Consider the following 20,359-nt stretch of genomic DNA (forward strand, 5'->3'; position numbering starts at 1 on the left):
TATATAATATTAATATTTCCAGTAAATAGATCTGCTTTCATTTATTACATTTTAATATGTAAGTTGTTTTTTTTAAATTTAGTATATAACCGGTATGGAGCTACGAAAAGAACTACAATATACAGGTGGCAGTAACAGAGTTGCCAGTTGTTAACTTTTAAGAACATGTTTTAGCATATAAAGCGCGCCTTGATTAAGAGAAAGCGACCATGTGGCAATCTATCAGCGCTTATAATTCACAAATATTTTCTTTGTAGATTTATTTGTTGATTATTGGATTGCGGAAGTAATTGTGATAATTATAGCATAAAGCTCATCATTTAGGAAGTGAACACAGAGTAAGTTAACTTTTTTTTTAAAGTAAAATTGTACATTACCAACTTTTCTGCTAAGTCATTTAAGTAAACATAATCGCTAACAGATTAAGAGCAACTAAAATCTAATAATAAGTTCTGTTTTACTATATTTGGTTATTGATGTACCCGGAAACTAATTATAGACGAATATGTTGTGATGAAATTGTTACACAGTACCCACAGATAAATGTTCGTCACTTCCGGTTTCCAATATAGAATCAAGTTTTTTTCATAAAAGCGTACAAGATGCTTCTAACAAGCGGTACTTAAAATGAATGCTACCCGATGTACTATTTCAAATTTTAATTCAAAAAATGTTTGTCCATTTCGTTGATTTAGATTTAATCCTTGATTGCCTGGACGTTCCCCTATTCCAGGTTTATATAATCAGGTTCATAAATCAGGTTAATACCAATTACAGGTAGTCCTCGACTTACGACGTTGATCCGTTCCTAAGCGGCGTCGTAAACCGTTTTTTCGACGTAATTCCGAACATACTTAAACTGTACCATATACAGTACAGTACTGTATTACCATAATAACAGTACAGTACTGTAAGCACTTAGCCTATCCTAACACAGTACCCTGCATAATTACCAAAAAACACATATATAATACTGTACAGTACGTTTAACAATGAAATGAAACGGTAATAAAAATACAGTAGTGTACTTTACGATATCTAATTTCACTTCCATGGTGATGGCCTTCCTTTTCTTCGATGCACTGCCATCAGAAGGAGTCTGCCTTACACGTTTGGGAGCCATAATGAAGGGCAAAAAGTGATCGTGACAACGATGTTAATGGTGTACTGGGATGCTGGTGACGCCCTCTTCCTCGGTCCCGGAGCCGCTGCACACCAAATCACGTACAGTAGTTCGCGGGCTTTTCGTAGAGTACTGTACTGTACTGTAGATGGGAGTCGTAACCACGAAAGGTCGTAAATCGAGACCGCCGTAACCCGAGGACTACCTGTAATAGGGAAGGGATTAGCTATGCGGTTAGCGTATTGGATTCCCACGCGGAGGCCCCAGGTTCGAATCCAGTTTGCTGATCCTTAGATTTTCTCTTCCTAGGAGCTTCTTACAGCTCACTGTCCGGTGATGGACAGTGTTGTCTGTATAACGAGAAAATACTGTCCGGAGGCCGGCAGTGCACTGAAAAAGCTCCGGGCGCCAACATAACCTTAAATGTTGACGCGCCTTAAATCATTAAAAAAAATTACCAATTAATACGGTAATTTTTAATACATAAGGCAATGGGATTTATAAGTAATTTAAAAAAAATCGAACCGGAAATTATTAAAACTTTTCAGCTGTATTATATGCACCGCATTACGGGATACGTATCCTAGATTTTAGCTTCATCGGTGTACAACCGGGAGTGAATTTTTCAAAAACAGTTTTTCTCTTAAAAAGAAAAAGAATTTTTTAGAATTCATAATAAATAAAAAGAAAAAAAAGGTAAAGTAATCGCCTATTTTTTTAGGCGGGCTTTACGTCCAACTACCTAAATTAGGTGTCGTGGACGGAGGCGACTAGCAGACATACTTTACTATAAATTTCTTTTGATTAATCATTAAATAAAATCCAAGGCCTAAGACCGGGGAATCGAACCCACTAACCAACAATACATATTAGCTTTGCGGGTCTAGTCTCTTAACCGCTCGGCTACCGTGGCGCCCCATAATAAAAAAATAGGGGTTCCCATTTGAAAAAAAAAAAGTTTGTATCTCTAACCCTGCACATCAGCAGCAGAATTTCGTTTTTTATAATATCATTAGATACTACTCAAAAGATAAAGGGAGTTACGATTTGAACTTTTTTCCATCATCAATAATTACCGTGAAAAAGGGGGTGGATAACTTAGCCCGGACATCCTGTATATTTCTAGCAAGTACATCCAATCTGATCAGCATTTCCTTAAAGGTTACACCCACAAAAAAGTAATGAAAACATATTGTATTTACTTTAACCACCGGATTTCCTTTTTGCGGAAGAAAAACCTTTACAAATGAGGAAGCTAATTCCGTAATTATTGTTTTAAATTAAAAAATTAAATAATAATTATCTCAGATGAAAAACTAAATGCATTTTCTGGAATAATGTAATCAATTACTTCATTAGAAGGAGCTGTTTTTGTGGAAGATAAGATCAATTGTTAAGCAAATTCGAAGGTAATCTTTTGTGATGCGTACAAAATTTGTTAATCCCTGGTGATAAGGCTGGAGTGATAAGGCAAATGTACTTCCTCCTCTCCAATGCCAACATAAGCAGACTCTGTTGATTACTCACGCGTGCGCAAAGGATCGCAAAAAATAAAATAAATTGTAAAAAAATAAATTTAAAGTAGGCTCAGAAATTTTCTCTTCCTATTGATCAGAATTCAATGATTTCTTTACCCAATTGTAGAGAAAAGTTAGCTTAGAATTTCGTGATGATGTCATATTTCCAAAATTGTGCTTTCACCATGGAATATCCAGGAAAAAAAAACATGGAGAAAATGATCTGTCTGCAAGTGTGGCTTTGTAAACAGAATATTTAAACTAGTGATCAAAATTTCGTAAACCGGATTTAGGATCTTAAACAAATAGATTTTTCGTATTTCTATTTATATGTATTCATTCTGGTACGAGTATATAGGCGCCACGATAGCCGAGCCGGTTAAGAGACTAGACCCGCAATGCAAAGATGTATTGCTGGTTTAGTGGGTTCGATTCCCGGTCTCCTAGACCTTGGATTTTATTTAATGGTTAATATTAGAAATTTACAGTAAAGTATGTTAGGCGGTAAGATACTAGACCCGCAAAGCTTAGATGTATTGTTGGTTTAGTGGGTTCGATTCCCCGGTCTTAGGCCTTGGATTTTATTTAATGGTTAATAAAAGAAATTTAAAGTAAACTATGTTAGGCGGTAAGAGACTAGACCCGCAATGCAAAGATGTATTGTTGGTTTAGTGGGTTCGATTCCTGGTCTCCTAGAACTTGGATTTTATTTAATGGTTAATAAAAGAAATTTAAAGTAAACTATGTTAGGCGGTAAGAGACTAGACCCGCAATGCAAAGATGTATTGTTGGTTTAGTGGGTTCGATTCCTGGTCTCCTAGAACTTGGATTTTATTTAATGGTTAATATGAGAAATTTACAGTAAAGTATGTTGGGCGGTTATATGCTAGACCCGCAATGCTAAGATGTATTGTTGGTTAGTGGATTCGATCCCCTTGTATTTTATTGAATGGTTAATATGAGAAATTTACAGTAAAGTATGTTAGGCGGTAAGAGACTAGACCCGCAAAGCTTAGGTGTATTGTTGGTTTAGTGGGTTCGATTCCCGGTGTCTAAGCCTTGGATTTTATTTAATGGTTAATAGAGGAAATTTACAGTAAAGTGTGTTAGCTAGTCGCCTCCGTCCACGTCTACCTAATTTGGTAGTTGAACGTAAAGCCTGCCTGAAAAAATAGGCAATTACTTTACTTTTACTTTTTTCAGGTATATAACTAGCATTTCACCTACATCTTTTAAGAAAAATTCAATTAAGGGTAAATTTCGGCATAACGGGAGGACCAGATTTCCTCATAGTGCCAAATTTTTCTTTCACAGTAAGAAGCTACCATTTTGGGTACACTGGAAATCGATCAAAAAGTTTTGTGATTGCTTTCTCACCGCCAGTTTTCAACATATTTGATCTGGGTTGTTGCAAAAAAATTACAGTTACAAATGGAGGATTTGCCCTATATTTTAAAGAAAATTTGGGAATTTTATCTTTTATAGAAAAAGAGAAAAAGAATTTATAAAGTTGGGCGTTTTTTTGTGCATTTTTTTTGACGATCAACCCTTATACAACTTGCCCAGTTTTTAGTCATTAAGAACACTTTTTTTGTTGTTGATGTTGATCCCTCAATCTAGCAACAGAAGAAATCTGTTTCCTCATTCCAAGATATGTGTTTGTAAGATATGTGGAGGAGAGCGTACGAGGTTGAGTACATTTCCGAATGTTTAATACCAGTTGTCCTTGTCGGACATATTGAGTAATATAGACTGAACTCCCTTATTTAAGTAATAACAAATTATATAGAGATCTTAAAAAAAAATAAAAAATCCCAACTCAATTAGAGCTCTCAACGGTGGCCTTGGATTTCGTTCTTTATTCCCTTGAGCGGTAATCCAGAAACAGAATTCCAACAGTTACTGAATTTTGGCGTGTCACTTAACAATTAATCGAGTTCTTATCAAAAACTCTATTCAATTAAATCGATTACCCTAATTCTGCAGATCACAGAGTCTTAGCTGACTTTAACCGTGCTCTTGAGCTTGAAAACTGTTTTCTGTTAGCCAAGACCGATCTTACGATTGAGATCATTTGTCCGCTGTAATCGACCAATAACAATCGCTTCGCCATCCACTTATTTGGCCATAACAACAGCTATAACAGTCAATGTTCCTTCAATGTTCAATTCATGTAAATTCATGTTGACAATGAGCTCTAAACGTTGATTGGGTTGTGAAAGTCTACAGGTGACACACTATTCATAAACTTACCCCCAAAACTCCATATTGACAATTTTTGGTTACAAAACTTAAAACTACTAGACAAACTATTTCGAAACTAGTATTTCAAATTAAATCGACACTAATTACATTTGCATGCTGTATTATCTTGTCCGAGGACTGGGGGGTTCCCCCTCTCTCTGGTGACGAAACTATTGCATCCTGTTTGTTTTTAACTCTATTGCACATTTTTACATTAAAAATTGGAGCTTAAAAAGAGCTTCAAGGAAACTTGAGTACTCTTCACCGTATATAAGTCATTGATGTCTCCCTTGAGGGAATTTTTTTTAAAAAATTAATCCATTTATGCGTGCGTATGTTGATGTTCTTAACTCAAACACGACAAATCGCCGGAAGTTCAACTCTTCAACCTTCCTTTTAGCTCCCCTCAGAATACGCGACAATTTGGTCAAAATAGGTCATCCCGGAAGTACCATTTTACTCATATTTTCTTTTAGCGATTTTCCCGGAAACGTTTACAACGATTTTCTTTAAACTTTGGTATAAAAATTACGTCCAACTAGATCTAGAACTTTTATTTTAAATATTTTCTCCTAAAAGATTCGAATTTTTGGTACTTCTGACCCTCTAAAAGTGTCTTTTAAGGAATATGTACCAACCTAATCATATGTACAGTACAAAATAACATTAATAAGTATTAAATTATGGAACTTAATTCAAAAAATTTGATCATAAGTTCCACCTTATTATTTTAAGTTTTCAATAAAAACCAGTACCTATTTTTAAGTAAACTTTATACAATAATTAGAAACAAATAAATCTATAATTGTTATCTGTAACGTTTAATGGTTAAAATATTAGGCGCTACGGTAGCCGAGCGGTTAAGAGATTAGACCCGAAATGCTAAGAAGTATTGTTGGTTAGTGGGTTCGATTCCCCTGGTCTAGGCCTTGGATTTTATTTAATGTTTAATATGAGAAATTTATAGTGAAGTATGTTAGGCGGTTATAGGCTAGACCCGCAATGCTAAGATGTATTGTTGGTTTAGTGGGTTCGATTCCTGGTCTTTAGGCCTTGGATTTTATCTAATGGTTAACAAAAGAAATTTACAGTAAAGTATGCTTGCTAGTTGCCTCCGTCCACCGACATCTAATTGAGTAGTTGGACGTAATGCCCACCGGAAAAAATAGGCAGTTACTTCTTTACTTACTAATGGTTAAAATTTGTTTAAAGGCCTAACTTGGAGTGAGAGAGCTTTCCACCAAAGTGGCATGCCAATATACGGTCCTAACTGTTGTGAAAGACTAAATTTAGAGCTTAAATTGTGAGATTGCAAGAAAATTTCTCAATAGATACCGGAAGTAACTCGGTTATCAATGGATTAGCTACATTATAGTCCGGAAATCTGTATTTTTTCTATTTTGTTTTTTAAATCATTTATCCTGTACAAAATTCGTTTTAGGGTAGTTCTTCGGGAGGGATTAGGGCTGACTTCCCTAATTTAAGAAGGATTACTTCTGTTTAATGTACAGTTTTACTACCTACAAACCTATTGCTTGTTAGCATGACGAATGACTTAAGTATTGTTCGTTCAAAGAAAAGTTCAGTAACTTATGACTCACCAGGGTTACGGCTTAACTCAGGGATCACCAAACTTTTATTTTTGATCATGGACCTCCCCCTATATAAGTTTTCGAAATCCCCATCGACCCCCCATAAAAGTAATTTTCAGTTAATTAAAAATAAAACTATTTAGGTACTGTGTTTTGTACATTTATTTTATGATTTTTAAACATTTATTAAAGTAATTTTACATTGTGTAACCAATAGTTTAATGAAAAATATCTTGTATGTTGAAATTTAAATACCTTAATATTTATTTAAATAATAAGTAAAGTAACTACAGTATTGCTTCTTAATTAATGAGATGGGTGTGTGCCTGGTGTTTCTTTGCAAGTTTTTGCTATATTTGATTCGAAATTGTTTTTTTCCTTCGAACCCCCCCTGGATCGACCCCCAACTTTTGTTAAATAGACCCCCCAGGGTGGTCTATATAGACCACTTTGGCGACCTCTGGCTTAACTAGATAAAATAACTATGGTGACAATTTTATTAATGTAATTTTTACTGAATTACAATTCAGCAAACCTGTTGTGTGCTAACTCTCATTTACTACTCATTTTATGGACTTATTAACCTAATTTAGGTACCAGTTAAACGGCCGTTGTTGTTTCCGTGTCTAATATAATATTAATTTTTTTTTTTTTGTAATTCAAATTAAAAAACGATCCCAATTTACTAAATGGATGTTAATCTAGTCAGGCGATCATGCTTAAGCTCAAGTATGGTCACGATATTGTGTGAAATGCCACTTTAAAAACTTCGTTTTAGTATTCAATAAACAGCTGATCGTTTCACAGTGACAAAAAAATCGAACAAGACGATTGTAGAGTGTGGTGTATTTGTGTTTAATGGTTTATTCATATTTAATTTATTCAAATTGAATAAATTGCTTTGTATTCAAATTAATTCTACTGGGGCTTTAAGGCTCAGAGGAAATCGGAAAATGTAGCTGCGAAAATTTTTTTTTTTTGTATTATCAATGAATATTTATTATGTATTCTCTCTTAATATTAGGAAATGTGTATTATATTATTTATTTAATAGTGCAGAAAAATACGCAATTATTTAAACAAAAAAAAGAATCTATGGAGAAAAAAAATCTCGATCGACTTCCGGCAATGACTGACGGATGATCAAAAATAATAAACCTAAGTTTTCTTCCATCCCCCCCCCCAAATAGTTTTTCAAATCAGCATAGCCTAGAAGAGAAACCGGAAGCTACGTCACTCACCTAGCAGTGAGAGACTAATAACTGAACCCTCCTGCACAGATCTACGTATTTCCTGCACAAAGCTCCTACATTCTGAAGCTCTCTCTCTCTCTCCCCCCCCCAATCACACAATTATGGACAAATATTTGTTAAATTTATTCAAAATTTTAAAATATTTTGGTTTATTTCCGTTTAAAATTGTTAAAAATGGTCTAACCATTTCAAAGTATGCCTTAATATGGTCATTTTTCTTGCTTAGTCTAATCATGTTTACACATATCACATTATTGTGTAAAGCATCATTTTTTGGCGTTACAAATAGTAAGATAACGCCAGTATTGTTTTCAATAGATATTGTGCTCGCCTATTTTACATTGATTAGTACGGTTATCAGTTTGTGGGTATTTAAAAACCATTTTATAAATTTAATAAATAACTTCAGAATATTAAAAGACTTTTTACCAAATTTTAAACCCAAATTATCATTTTTTTTTCTAAAAATTTCAGCATTTTATTTACCATTAATGTTATTTATTGTGATCACAATAAATCGAAAAACAATGACTATATTAAAATTTTCAATTATCTTTATTGAATTTATGCACCTAGTTTATATGTATGTAATTGTATATATGTTTACAACAATATTAAATATAATAAATCAATATTTAATACACTTGAATGATATAATTAATGTATTTACTAATATTAAACAATTGGATGCAATATTAATTTGTAATGCTGTATTAGTAGATGGTATTAATAATTTAAATGTTTGTCTTAATATACCATTATTTGTTATAATATTAATGACTTTTATTATTGAGACAATAGTATTATATGAATCGTACTTATGCTGGAACTGTTTTGGCAATTTGTACAATAACATGTACGGTCTGTTCATGATCTTGTCAACACTGCATTTAGTACAAACTGTTACTGCGTACTACTATCAGGTATGTAAATTTTTTTTTGTTTACTCCCCTTTTGCTTAGATAAAGTATCGCGGAAAATGCCTAATTTCCCAAATTTTCACCGGAAAAGATACAGGTAGATTTAAAACATTAGATTTTGATTGGTTCTCATACGGAAAATCGACTGTAACTTTGTGTTTTTACATTTCAAGCATTTTTTTTTTTTTTTTTTTTGACCAGGAAGTTTCAATAAAAGGCATTTCCTGTGTTAAGGGTGTATAAGATAGCCTTACGTAGTGGGTCCGGGATGTTGGTGAAGTGGTTAGGTTAGGTTGGGTTAGGTTAGGTAAGGTTAGGTTGGGTTAGGTTGGGTTAGGTTAGGTTAGGTTAGGTTAGGTTAGGTGAAATTAAGTTAGGTTAGGTAAGGTTAAATTAAGTTAGGTTGGGTTGGGTTGGGTTGGGTTGGGTTAGGTTAGGTTAGGTTAGGTTAGGTTAAGTTAGGTTAGGTTAAGTTAGGTTAGGTTGGGTTAGGTTAGGTAAGGTTAGGTTGGGTTAGGTTGGGTTAGGTTAGGTTAGGTTAGGTTAGGTTAGGCTAAATTAAGTTAGGTTAGGTTAGGTTAAATTAAGTTAGGTTGGGTTGGGTTGGGTTGGGTTAGGTTAGGTTAGGTTAGGTTAAGTTAGGTTAGGTTGGGTTAGGTTAAGTTAGGTTAGGTTGGGTTAGGTTAGGTTAGGTTAAATTAAGTTAGGTTAGGTTAGGTTAAATTAAGTTAGGTTAGGTTGGGTTGGGTTGGGTTGGGTTAGGTTGGGTTAGGCTAGGTTAGGTTGGGTTAGGTTAGGTTAGGTTAAATTAAGTTAGGTTAGGTTAGGTTAAATTAAGTTAGGTTAGGTTAGGTTAAATTAAGTTAGGTTAGGTTGGGTTGGGTTGGGTTAGGTTGGGTTAGGCTAGGTTAGGTTAAATTAAGTTAGGTTAGGTTGGGTTGGGTTGGGTTGGGTTAGGTTAGGTTAGGTTAGGTTAGGTTGGGTTAGGTTAGGTTGGGTTGGGTTGGGTTGGGTTGGGTTGGGTTGGGTTAGGTTAGGTTAGGTTAGGTTAGGTTAGGTTAAGTTAGGTTAGGTTGGGTTAGGTTAGGTAAGGTTAGGTTGGGTTAGGTTGGGTTAGGTTGGGTTAGGTTAGGTTAGGTTAGGTTAGGTTAGGTTAAATTAAGTTAGGTTAGGTTAGGTTAAATTAAGTTAGGTTGGGTTGGGTTGGGTTGGGTTAGGTTAGGTTAGGTTAGGTTAAGTTAGGTTAGGTTGGGTTAGGTTAAGTTAGGTTAGGTTGGGTTAGGTTAGGTTAGGTTAAATTAAGTTAGGTTAGGTTAGGTTAAATTAAGTTAGGTTAGGTTGGGTTGGGTTGGGTTGGGTTAGGTTGGGTTAGGCTAGGTTAGGTTGGGTTAGGTTAGGTTAGGTTAAATTAAGTTAGGTTAGGTTAGGTTAAATTAAGTTAGGTTAGGTTAGGTTAAATTAAGTTAGGTTAGGTTGGGTTGGGTTGGGTTAGGTTGGGTTAGGCTATGTTAGGTTAAATTAAGTTAGGTTAGGTTGGGTTGGGTTGGGTTGGGTTAGGTTAGGTTAGGTTGGGTTAGGTTAGGTTGGGTTTTTTTTTTTTTTTTTTTTTTTTTTTTTTTTTTTTTTTTTTTTTTTTTTTTTTTTTTTTAATAAACTTTATTCTACATGCTCCATTTACATATTACATGTATATATTACTATCACTTAGTATGATAGATCACATAATCACAAATTTACATTTGAATAACTACAGGACTAGCAGATAACAAAAAGAAAATAAATGAATAGATAAATAAACATTGAAAAATTACTTCAATTTATCACAACTGTCTGTCTACATTAATCTAAGTTGTTTAATTTGATTTTATTAATGAATTGGACAAACTGGCATACATATTGTTTCGATATCAGTTTCTGCTTTTGTAGTGGCCATCTTGATCCTGTTGAAAGCACATATCGAATCAACCGACTTCTTTCTCTTTCATGTTCTTGGCAATGGTATATCAAATGGTCCCATGTCTGTTCAACCTCTTCCGCACAAGAACAAAGCCCACTATCAGCCAAACCAAATCTATATAGATAGGCTCGATGTTTTCCATGCTCGCTCAGAACTTGAATTAAATTAAGTTAGGTTAGATTGGGTTGGGTTGGGTTGGGTTAGGTTAGGTTAGGTTAGGTTGGGTTAGGTTAGGTTGGGTTGGGTTGGGTTAGGTTAGGTTAGGTTAGGTTGGGTTAGGTTAGGTTAGGTTAAATTAAGTTAGGTTAGGTTAAATTGAGTTAGGTTAGGTTGGGTTGGGTTAGGTTGGGTTAGGCTAGGTTAGGTTAGGATAAGTTAGGTTAGGTTAGGTTAGGTTAAGTTAGGTTAGGTTGGGTTAGGTTAAGTTAGGTTAGGTTGGGTTAGGTTAGGTTAGGTTAAATTAAGTTAGGTTAGGTTAGGTTAAATTAAGTTAGGTTAGGTTGGGTTGGGTTGGGTTGGGTTGGGTTAGGTTGGGTTGGGTTAGGTTAGGTTAGATTATGTTAGATTATGTTAGGTTAGGTTAGGTTGGGTTTGGTTGGGTTGGGTTGGGTTAGATTAGGTTAGGATAAGTTAGGTTAGGTTAGGTTAGGTTAGGATAGGTTAGGTTGGGTTGGGTTAGGTTAAGTTAGGTTAGGTTAGGTTAGGTTATATTTCCGTTAAAAACTCGTGAAATTGAAAATCTCATACGATAACTATACTTCCGCATATTAGCGTTTAGCGGAAATCAAAATTCTTTTTTAAACTTTGTGTCTTAATTTGCTCTTTCTGTCTTAATTGAGATTTTTTTTGTTTTCTTAATTATAAATACATCATGAATAATTGTTTAAATTGATTAGAAATGATTTTGTTTGCAGTGCCAAATATTTAATAGATTGATCAGACGAAAAGTGTTCGGTAATTACCAGGGAAGATTTACAATTAGTGTGAGTAAATTAATAATAATGTAAATCAACAATGTATACAAGCAATTGTTGTTAACCCATTTCTATCCTATGAATTTGAAATTATTGTTTGAACAATTTGTTTGTCCATTGTAATTTAATAGGACGAAAAAATAACTGCCAATTTCAGTCATGATATATGTATTTTTATTGTGCCGAGCTTTCGACCTAGGTCATCTTCAGGGCTTATTTTACATCATTAAAGGTTGGTGTGTCTTCTGTCTTGTTTGCTCATAGAGTCCATGAGCAGACAAGAAAGAAGACACACCAAAACCCTTGGTTTGGCGTGAAATGGGAGTAATGCTAAAGTTTCTTTAAAAGAGTAAGCAAAGAACTGTACAAAGGGTGGCACGAATGTATAGCGTCGTTGGACTAAATCTAAACTGTTGAGTATTCTTGAGAAGCTGTAGACTGCTCGACTGCGATGGACGACTCCCTTCTTTGTCTGCCTATCGATGGAGTGGGAGAAACCACTTTGTGACGCTTAAAGGTGGAGAGTGAGAAGAGCGGGTCAGAGCTCGCCTTTGTGTTTTATTAAGTCCCCTCTTACGTTCACTAGAGACGATCTCTAAGTCCACTAAGTTATCTTTTTACACTCTCATTTCTTAATAATGATATGAAATAAATAAGACTCGTCATTAAATGTCAATCTTGATCTCCACACAGTATCTTGTATCATAATTTGCAGCAACCACCAGCATATGCAGCAATGATCGACTCCATAATCGGCAGAGTCATATAACCTTTTTATAATTGTAACTTTTTTTAAAAATTTAAGAGGCGCGTCAAACATCTGCGATCTTGAACGTCCAGAGCTTTTTCCAGAATTTACTGTGCGACTTCCGGCCACAGTGTTCTCTCTTAACAGACAACACCGTCAATCACAGTGAACAGTTATTTTCTGTAAGAAGTTCCTAGGTAGAGAGAAAAAAAAAAAAAATCTAAGGGCCAGCCAGTCAGCTGGATTCGAACCTGTGATCTCCGAGTTGTTGGAATGTAGTATACGTTAATCACACCAGCTAATCTCTTCCCTAGTATACTGTTATTGTTAAAAATAATAATTTTTTTGTTTTCTTTTACAGAAAAGAATAAACTTATATTTCGCCAATAAGAGCTGTGTGAAGATTTCAGCTTGGTATTATTTCGAAATCGATTATAGGATGGTATTTTCGGTAAGTTTGTTTTCAGTTCGGGTTAATAATAATTAACTTTTTGATACAATCATTTTTTTGCACAAATCGATTAATGAGTTGTGACTAATCGATTGTGAGTCAGTAAATATGTGCATGTGTGGTCAGCTTAAACTTCTAAACAGGAAATAAACGAAGTTTTTTTTGGGTGGGGGGACAAATCTGCCCACCGGAAGTTCTGTATAAACCAATCAATTAGCAGCTTTTTCTCCCCCCATCAAAAAAGCTTTGGGTGGGGGAGAGGAGTTGCAAAGTTTTTCTTGTAAATAAAACGTACGAGTTCTGTGTAATAGTTATATATCAAAAAAAATATTTAAACTAATAGAATATCCAAAGAAAATTAATTTAATAAAATAAACTTTGTATTTTTTGAGCGATTTTTCTTTTTCTGTGGAAAATACTTTCAAGAAAAATTTCCTTTCTCGTAAATTGAGGTAAGAGGAAGTAGAGTTGTATCTGCAGCAGTTTTCATTTTAATATTTTGTTCGGAAAAAGTACATTTTCACTTTTCCATTTCCAGATGTTCTCTTCAATATTTGCGTACATCATTATCTTGCAACAAGTTGGTTAGTGACAAAGTTGGAAGCTGTATTTGAAGCATTTAGTCCAGAGGTTCCCAAACTACGGCCACATGCGGCTCCCTGAGGACATTTATCCGGCCCCCGCAGCACTTCCGGAATGGGCATCTCTTTCACTAGGTGGTCAGTGAGAGGAGCAGCACTATATGTGGCGGTGCCGCAAAGCGCTGCGTCGCTCATGTACAGTACTACTTCCGATGAACAGCAGAAGTAGGAAGAAAGGCAAAGCACTATACCTAAACCGGGGACATTGGACCATCTCATTAGCCCAAAAGCAGGTCCATAATTCCCACAGAAATACTGGGCAGTTTGTTGATTTAAATTTACTTGTTCTTTATTTGAAATATTCTATTTGTTCCCGTTTTGTTTTTTGTTTTTTTTTTTACTTTAAAATAGTTTATTTTATGGTCCGGGGCCCTCCAACGGTCTGAGGGACAATGAACTGGCCCCCTGGGTAAAAAGTTTGGGGGTCCCCTGATTTGGTCAAAGTTACTTTCGTCAAGATAAAATTAGATAATAATTAAGTCTAGCTAGTTTTTAAGATAGTTCAATTGTGATGTTTAGGTTTATTGTTAAGTATTATTAGAAATTTTACAAGTTTAGTCCAGAAAAAAAATTCGCCAAGCAAAACATCAAAATATTAGCGTCTCTGCCCGGAAGTGGAATTTTTTTCGGAAGCTTCTCATTTTTTTTTCTTGTCTTACAAGAAAATGTTCAAGGTCAGATAACATCTTTTTGTTTGTTTTAAAATCTAGAGAAAAATTTACGAATCGATTTCATCATAAATAATCTCAGAATGACTGAGTTTTCCTTGAACTTTCTGAATTTTTAGGAATTCTGTATCGAAGACAATCTTTTTAAAAAAAGTATATATATATATATATATTCTTTTATATACTTACATTTGTCTCGTGTTAAAGATGAAAAAATCTACATTTGTAAAAATTCAAATATTTACTCATCACGAAATCTCCGTCATTCATTTATGTACGATTATGGAAATTTTGTGACTAATCGCAAAACGTAAGAACATATGTTTTCCAAAATTTAAAAAAATACTACCCTATACACATTTACCGGATATCCTGCGGGAAACAATTGCCTAGATAATCGATGCTTGACGTCCCACTCTCAAAAAATTGTTTTTTAAAAAACCACAAATCGAGAGTTAAAATATTATCATTTCCTTCTAAATACCCTTTAAAATAAATGTGATATATAAATCGATTGTAAATATATAAATCAATCGTAAATATATAAATCGATTGTAAATAAAATATAAATCGATTGTAAATATATAAATCGATCGTAAATATATAAATCGATTGTAAATAAAATATAAATCGATTGTATATATAAATCGATTGGATATATATAAATCGATTGTAAATATATAAATCGATAACTTTTTTCGATAAATTTTTTCCGCGAAAAATCGATTAAGGGCACCTTTGGCAGAGTGTAGGGTTTGTTAGGATTTGCTCTAAAGGGTCAATTACTATGTATTATACTGATTGTTGCCTATTTAATTTGATTAAAAAATCACAAGTGAATCTAAATTTCTTATTTTGTTGGAAATCAGCTGATCGGAAGTACCTATTTTCCCGAACAGATTTTCCCGTATTTTCCGTACGGCTCCAGTGATTTCCTTTTACACTCTTTATAGTGATTACAAATATATAATTTATTTTCAAGTATTTTCACCCGGAATTTTTTTTTTTTTAAGAATATTTTCTTAGAAAGTGTTTGGAGTAGAGACGGTCCTATTTCCTGTGTACTGTTAACAGGCGTTAAATTTTTGGCTAATATCGAGTTTAAAAGACCGGAAGTACCGATATTTTTCAACGGATACTAGAAAATGGCTCCTAGGCTATACTGTAAACTTCATATGGGGTAGGTTTCTCTGTAAGGTTACATTTCAATATAGTGTACGGTTTTACAAACTGTAATGGTGGTGTGAATTACTCGTAATAATGGCTCTAATATTCCGGAAATTGGAGAATAGTTGTCGTATGAGTGATCGCAGAAGATTTATATTACTTCCTGTAACACCGAACTGATGTTTCCTTAAGCGAGAAGCCTACCTCTCGAAACTGGATGTTTCTGGTAAAAACTCGGTACGAATGCAATTCACTTCCTCTTGCGTACAGTAACAGGAAGTAAATAATATTTTTCCAACCAAACTTAAATTCTGAATAAACAAACAATAATACTAAAATAAAATAAGTTTTCGTTTTTTTTAAAAAAAAAAAAATAAAATTACATGCACAATAACTGCGTCAATCAATTAACGATAAGTCAATCACCACACATTGGTGAAACACGTGACTTAAATAGGTCGCTAAAGAATTATCATTTTAAAATATTTATCGCTAAATGATAATGCAATAAAAAAAAACTCGAATTATCTTTTACCGACCATTTCAAATTTATTAAATAATTATTTTTCTAATCATTATCATGGTGGGCTTTTCACCGGAAGTACTGGTTTTTATGAGATCGGCTGAGAAAGGAAACGCGTGAATGTTGGGGGTGGTTTTGCAATTTTGGGGCCATCGTGAACACTATAGAATGTGCATCAATGTAAATTAATAATTGGTACAAGAAAATCTGGCGTAAATAAGATACGAACTTCCTTTACAACAATTTTCAAGTTCCTTAATCTAAAAATTTTCTTTCAACAACCAACTGGAAAACTGCTTGTTAGTTACAGAAATGTATTTTTTTTTTGGTTTCCCACTTTTAAGTTGTAACTTTAAGCGCTCTCATTTTTTCCAAAAAAATTAACTATTTTAGATGATATGAGAATGGCCTTGTACAGCAGCCACACGTGTCATTATTATATTTGTTATTGTAAAAAAAAAAAAAAAATCATTACTCTATGCAATTTTTTGCAAAATTTATTGCGATTTGCTATTATTATGTTTAATTGTTTTTATACGATCAAAATTGCAATAATAATAAACAATAATTAGGTTAGACAAATTTATGTAATAAATAAATTATTGTAATTAAATTAATTGCCTTTATTGTGTAATAAATTAATGTTCAATTAGTGCTGCACGAGAAACGAGACAAATTTCGGTCTTGAGCAACGATACTTGAGCAACCGAGACCGAGACCGAGATCGAGACATGATATATATCTTGTCGAGAAATCTCGGTCTCGTCTCGGTTTTTCAAATATTAATTTTTAGCTACAAAATTATAAAATTGTGTTCTTTATTAATAAATAATCATTACGGGTAGTGAATTAATTATTAAAAGATACGATTTTATTATATATGTTCAATATTACTACATCTATTTGACTTCGAATTACATAAGTAAAGTAAGCAAAGTAAAGTAATCGCCTATTTTTTCAGGCGGGGCTTTATGTCCAACTACCAATTAGGTGTCGCGGACGGAGGCGACTAGCAAACATACTTTACTGTAAATTTCTCATATTAACCATTAAATAAAATCCAAGGCCTAAGACCGGTAATCGAACCCAGTACCACAATACACATTAGCTTCGCAGGTCTCGCACCGCTCGGCTACCGTGGCGGCCCCCTTCGAATTACATAATTTTTACATAAATTCACTAAATTTCACTATTCATATCATTCATTAATTCAATTTCATAAATTTCACTATTAATAATCTAATACTTTGAACTTAGATATTATTTGAATTATATTTTAGAATTTTGGAATTATTGAATTTGAAAAAAAAGACTATCTATGCACCTAAAAAATATTGCCACAAATTTTCGTTTTTAAGATACACTTTGCCCAAGCATTGATACATAAAAGAGCTTTTACTGAGTCAGAAGTTAGAGAAGATCTTCTATTGGTCATTATCATCGCAGCTTGCGAAAATAATCTTTCCGATGGCACTGAAGTTGCACAGATACTAAAAATATCTTTCGCCATTCTAGACAAATTTTTGAAGGAATTCTCAAGTGTTTTCCACCATTCTAAAATGTCAACGTCTACTGGTGCTTGGTCTAATTTGGTATAATTAATTATTTCTGTCTTCCATGCTTCGGTGATATTTGCTGATTTTTGAGCAAATGGTGCAAAAATATTGATGCTGTCGTCGTCATCGTCAAATGGTGAATCATCAGATTCTTTATCTTCACCAACAGCCATAACTAATGGAGCGGGAAGTTTGTTGGGAGGTGTATTTTTTATTTCACGAATCGACTTGTTATAGGAGGCAGATATGTTATTTAGGTCTTTCATTTGGCGCGTTTTTAACATCTTTTTGAAATTATATAAAGATATATAACAGTAATAGTAATAAATGATGCATTGAAGTGTAAGTAGTTGTCTTCTTTTAAACACATTTTCATTACCAATATATAAATTAAAATAATTATTAGAAAATAATAACATTTTTTGAAAAGATTATTAATAGCAAACCGCTTTTAATACTTAAACAAAAATTCAAAAAACCGAGACCGAGACCGAGACTTGAGCGACCGAGACCGAGATCGAGACTGCATAAAGTCTCGCCTCGTCTCGGTCTCGTGCAGCACTATGTTCAATTAATATTACTTTTGATCTAGCCGCTCCCTGATCTAACTGAAATCACCATTTAAATTCACAATTTAAATTGTAATTCTTCAATACAACATTCAGTTTACAAAAGGGAAATAACGTACAAAGATCATCTTTGTAACAAGTACTTGAATTACTATCATGGAATCGGTTCACGTGTCGTTAATTTGAAACGATTGCTATACTTCCCCTTAACAAGTGTAAGAGCAGATCGTCGCTTTAATGTTACGTAAAGGAGCCCTATCCCTATCATCCTACCAAATTTTATCAAAATCGGGCCAAGATTTACAGAGTAATTAATAATAATAATTTTGGAGGGTGCGCCTTACATAAAGGGGCTAACTCCTCTCCCATTCAAATCTACAGGGTCGAGACCCTCAAAAGGCACATCTACATAAAATTCCGAATCGAATGACACCTTATTCATGAAAATCGGTTCACGCGTTTAGGCGCTACGTTGTTTACAAAAAAGGTAACAAGAACAAGAACATTTTTTGAAAAAGCCGTTTTTGCTCATTTTCGGCAACTTTTTTCTCGAAATCTATTAGATCTGGGTTGTTGCAAAAAAATTACAGTTATAAAGGAGGATTTGCCCTATAATTTAAAGAAAATTTGGGAATTTTATCTTTTATAGAAAAAGTGAAAAAAATTGTCAAAGTTGGGTGTTTTTCAACGTTACGCTTTTTCGTGCAGTTTTTGACGATCAACCCTTATACAACTGTCCTACCGGACAGTTTTAATTCACCCGTTTTTGGGGAAAAACCCACTGTGTTCGTTAAGAAGTGATTTTTAGAAGGGAAAATATGGTTTTTAATTAAAAAAACTGTTCCCTATCCCTCGGGATATTAGAGTAAAGAAATTATGAATTAATTCTTAATGTTTTAGGAACAGATAATTTTCAAGGTAGAAAGAATTTCTTTTAAACATTTCATTAATTTTTTTTTAGAATTGGTAATTAAAATATTTACTGTTAAATATACAGTTACAATAAATACCTAACATTAATGTCGGCTGATTAGTATATCGACGTATATAATAAGAATATGGATAATACAGTCCTAACTATATGCATGGTTGGTTGACATAACCAAAATGGTGAGACGTCTGAATTTTTGAGAATGAACTGTTCAAGGATTCAATGAATATAAATTTACACATGGGAGTAGCTAGATTAAAAAATTATTAACGTAAAATGGTTGAAGATAAATTAACAGCTGCCTTGACAATTACAGGAAGTTAATTGTATTTATTATATATATAACCTATATATGTCCAATATATAATATATTTTATATATCCTGCCATTTATTTAAGCACCGGTTTTTAGTTAATAAAATTTACTATTTCAATATTTTGTTTTGCTCACCTAGTCCAGCACGTTTTTTTTGGTTACTGTAAGAAACGGTGATAACAGTGAACAGTAGAAGTAAACGAGTGGAGAAGTTATCACAGTGGTAACGAAAATGGTAAAGAATTTATTAAATTCTGAAGAATATGAAGAGAGATACAAAGGTTTGAAATTTGAAGGCATTTGAAAACCTCTAAAATTTAACCTTCTATATCTCATACAATATAATCACAAAAACATTGCGGTTTTTTACCAGTTATAGAGCTAACTTTTCTCTACAATTCGGTAAAGAATTTATTAAATTCTGAACAATACAAAGAGAGATATATAAAGGTTTGAAATTTGAATTCATTTGAAAACCACTAAAATTTAACCTTCTATAACTCATCCAATATAATCACAAAAACATTGCGGTTTTTTACCAGTTATAGAGCTAACTTTTCTCTACAGTTCGGTAAAGAATTTATTAAATTCTGAAGAATATGAAGAGAGATACAAAGGTTTGAAATTTGAAGGCATTTGAAAACCTCTAAAATTTAACCTTCTATATCTCATACAATATAATCACAAAAACATTGCGGTTTTTTACCAGTTATAGAGCTAACTTTTCTCTACAATTCGGTAAAGAATTTATTAAATTCTGAACAATACAAAGAGAGATATATAAAGGTTTGAAATTTGAATTCATTTGAAAACCACTAAAATTTAACCTTCTATAACTCATCCAATATAATCACAAAAACATTGCGGTTTTTTACCAGTTATAGAGCTAACTTTTCTCTACAGTTCGGTAAAGAATTTATTAAATTCTGAAGAATATGAAGAGAGATACAAAGGTTTGAAATTTGAAGGCATTTGAAAACCTCTAAAATTTAACCTTCTATATCTCATACAATATAATCACAAAAACATTGCGGTTTTTTACCAGTTATAGAGCTAACTTTTCTCTACAATTCGGTAAAGAATTTATTAAATTCTGAACAATACAAAGAGAGATATATAAAGGTTTGAAATTTGAATTCATTTGAAAACCACTAAAATTTAACCTTCTATAACTCATCCAATATAATCACAAAAACATTGCGGTTTATAC

At 33.3% G+C, this 20,359-nt stretch overlaps 2 protein-coding genes across 3 annotated transcripts in view; one reads left to right on the forward strand and one right to left on the reverse strand.

The window, feature by feature from the left end:
- Positions 1 to 20,359, reverse strand: part of LOC141450689 (scavenger receptor class B member 1-like) — a 120,832-nt gene that overhangs the window by 78,618 nt on the left and 21,855 nt on the right. The gene's annotated exons all lie outside the window — the stretch shown is intronic.
- Positions 7,143 to 19,267, forward strand: LOC141450688 (uncharacterized). Its single transcript, XM_074121358.1, has 4 exons — positions 7,143 to 8,652; positions 11,521 to 11,589; positions 12,690 to 12,779; positions 13,318 to 19,267. Exons 1-4 carry the CDS (start codon positions 7,831 to 7,833, stop codon positions 13,366 to 13,368), a joined length of 1,032 nt encoding a protein of 343 aa, XP_073977459.1. The 5' UTR covers positions 7,143 to 7,830; the 3' UTR covers positions 13,369 to 19,267.

This window comes from Rhodnius prolixus, unplaced genomic scaffold, assembly GCF_049639745.1.
Source record: "Rhodnius prolixus isolate KJV_2025 unplaced genomic scaffold, Rpr scaffold_8, whole genome shotgun sequence".
Lineage (NCBI taxonomy): Eukaryota > Metazoa > Arthropoda > Insecta > Hemiptera > Reduviidae > Rhodnius > Rhodnius prolixus.

What these genes read in the sequence shown, in the direction of transcription:
- LOC141450688 (XM_074121358.1), top strand. Translation starts at nt 7,831, where the DNA reads ATGGACAAATATTTGTTAAATTTATTCAAAATTTTAAAATATTTTGGT. An exon ending in TTACTGCGTACTACTATCAG is followed by an intron (nt 8,653 to 11,520) that starts GTATGTAAATTT and finishes TTTTGTTTGCAG; the next exon opens with TGCCAAATATTTAATAGATT. An exon ending in AGGGAAGATTTACAATTAGT is followed by an intron (nt 11,590 to 12,689) that starts GTGAGTAAATTA and finishes TTTCTTTTACAG; the next exon opens with AAAAGAATAAACTTATATTT.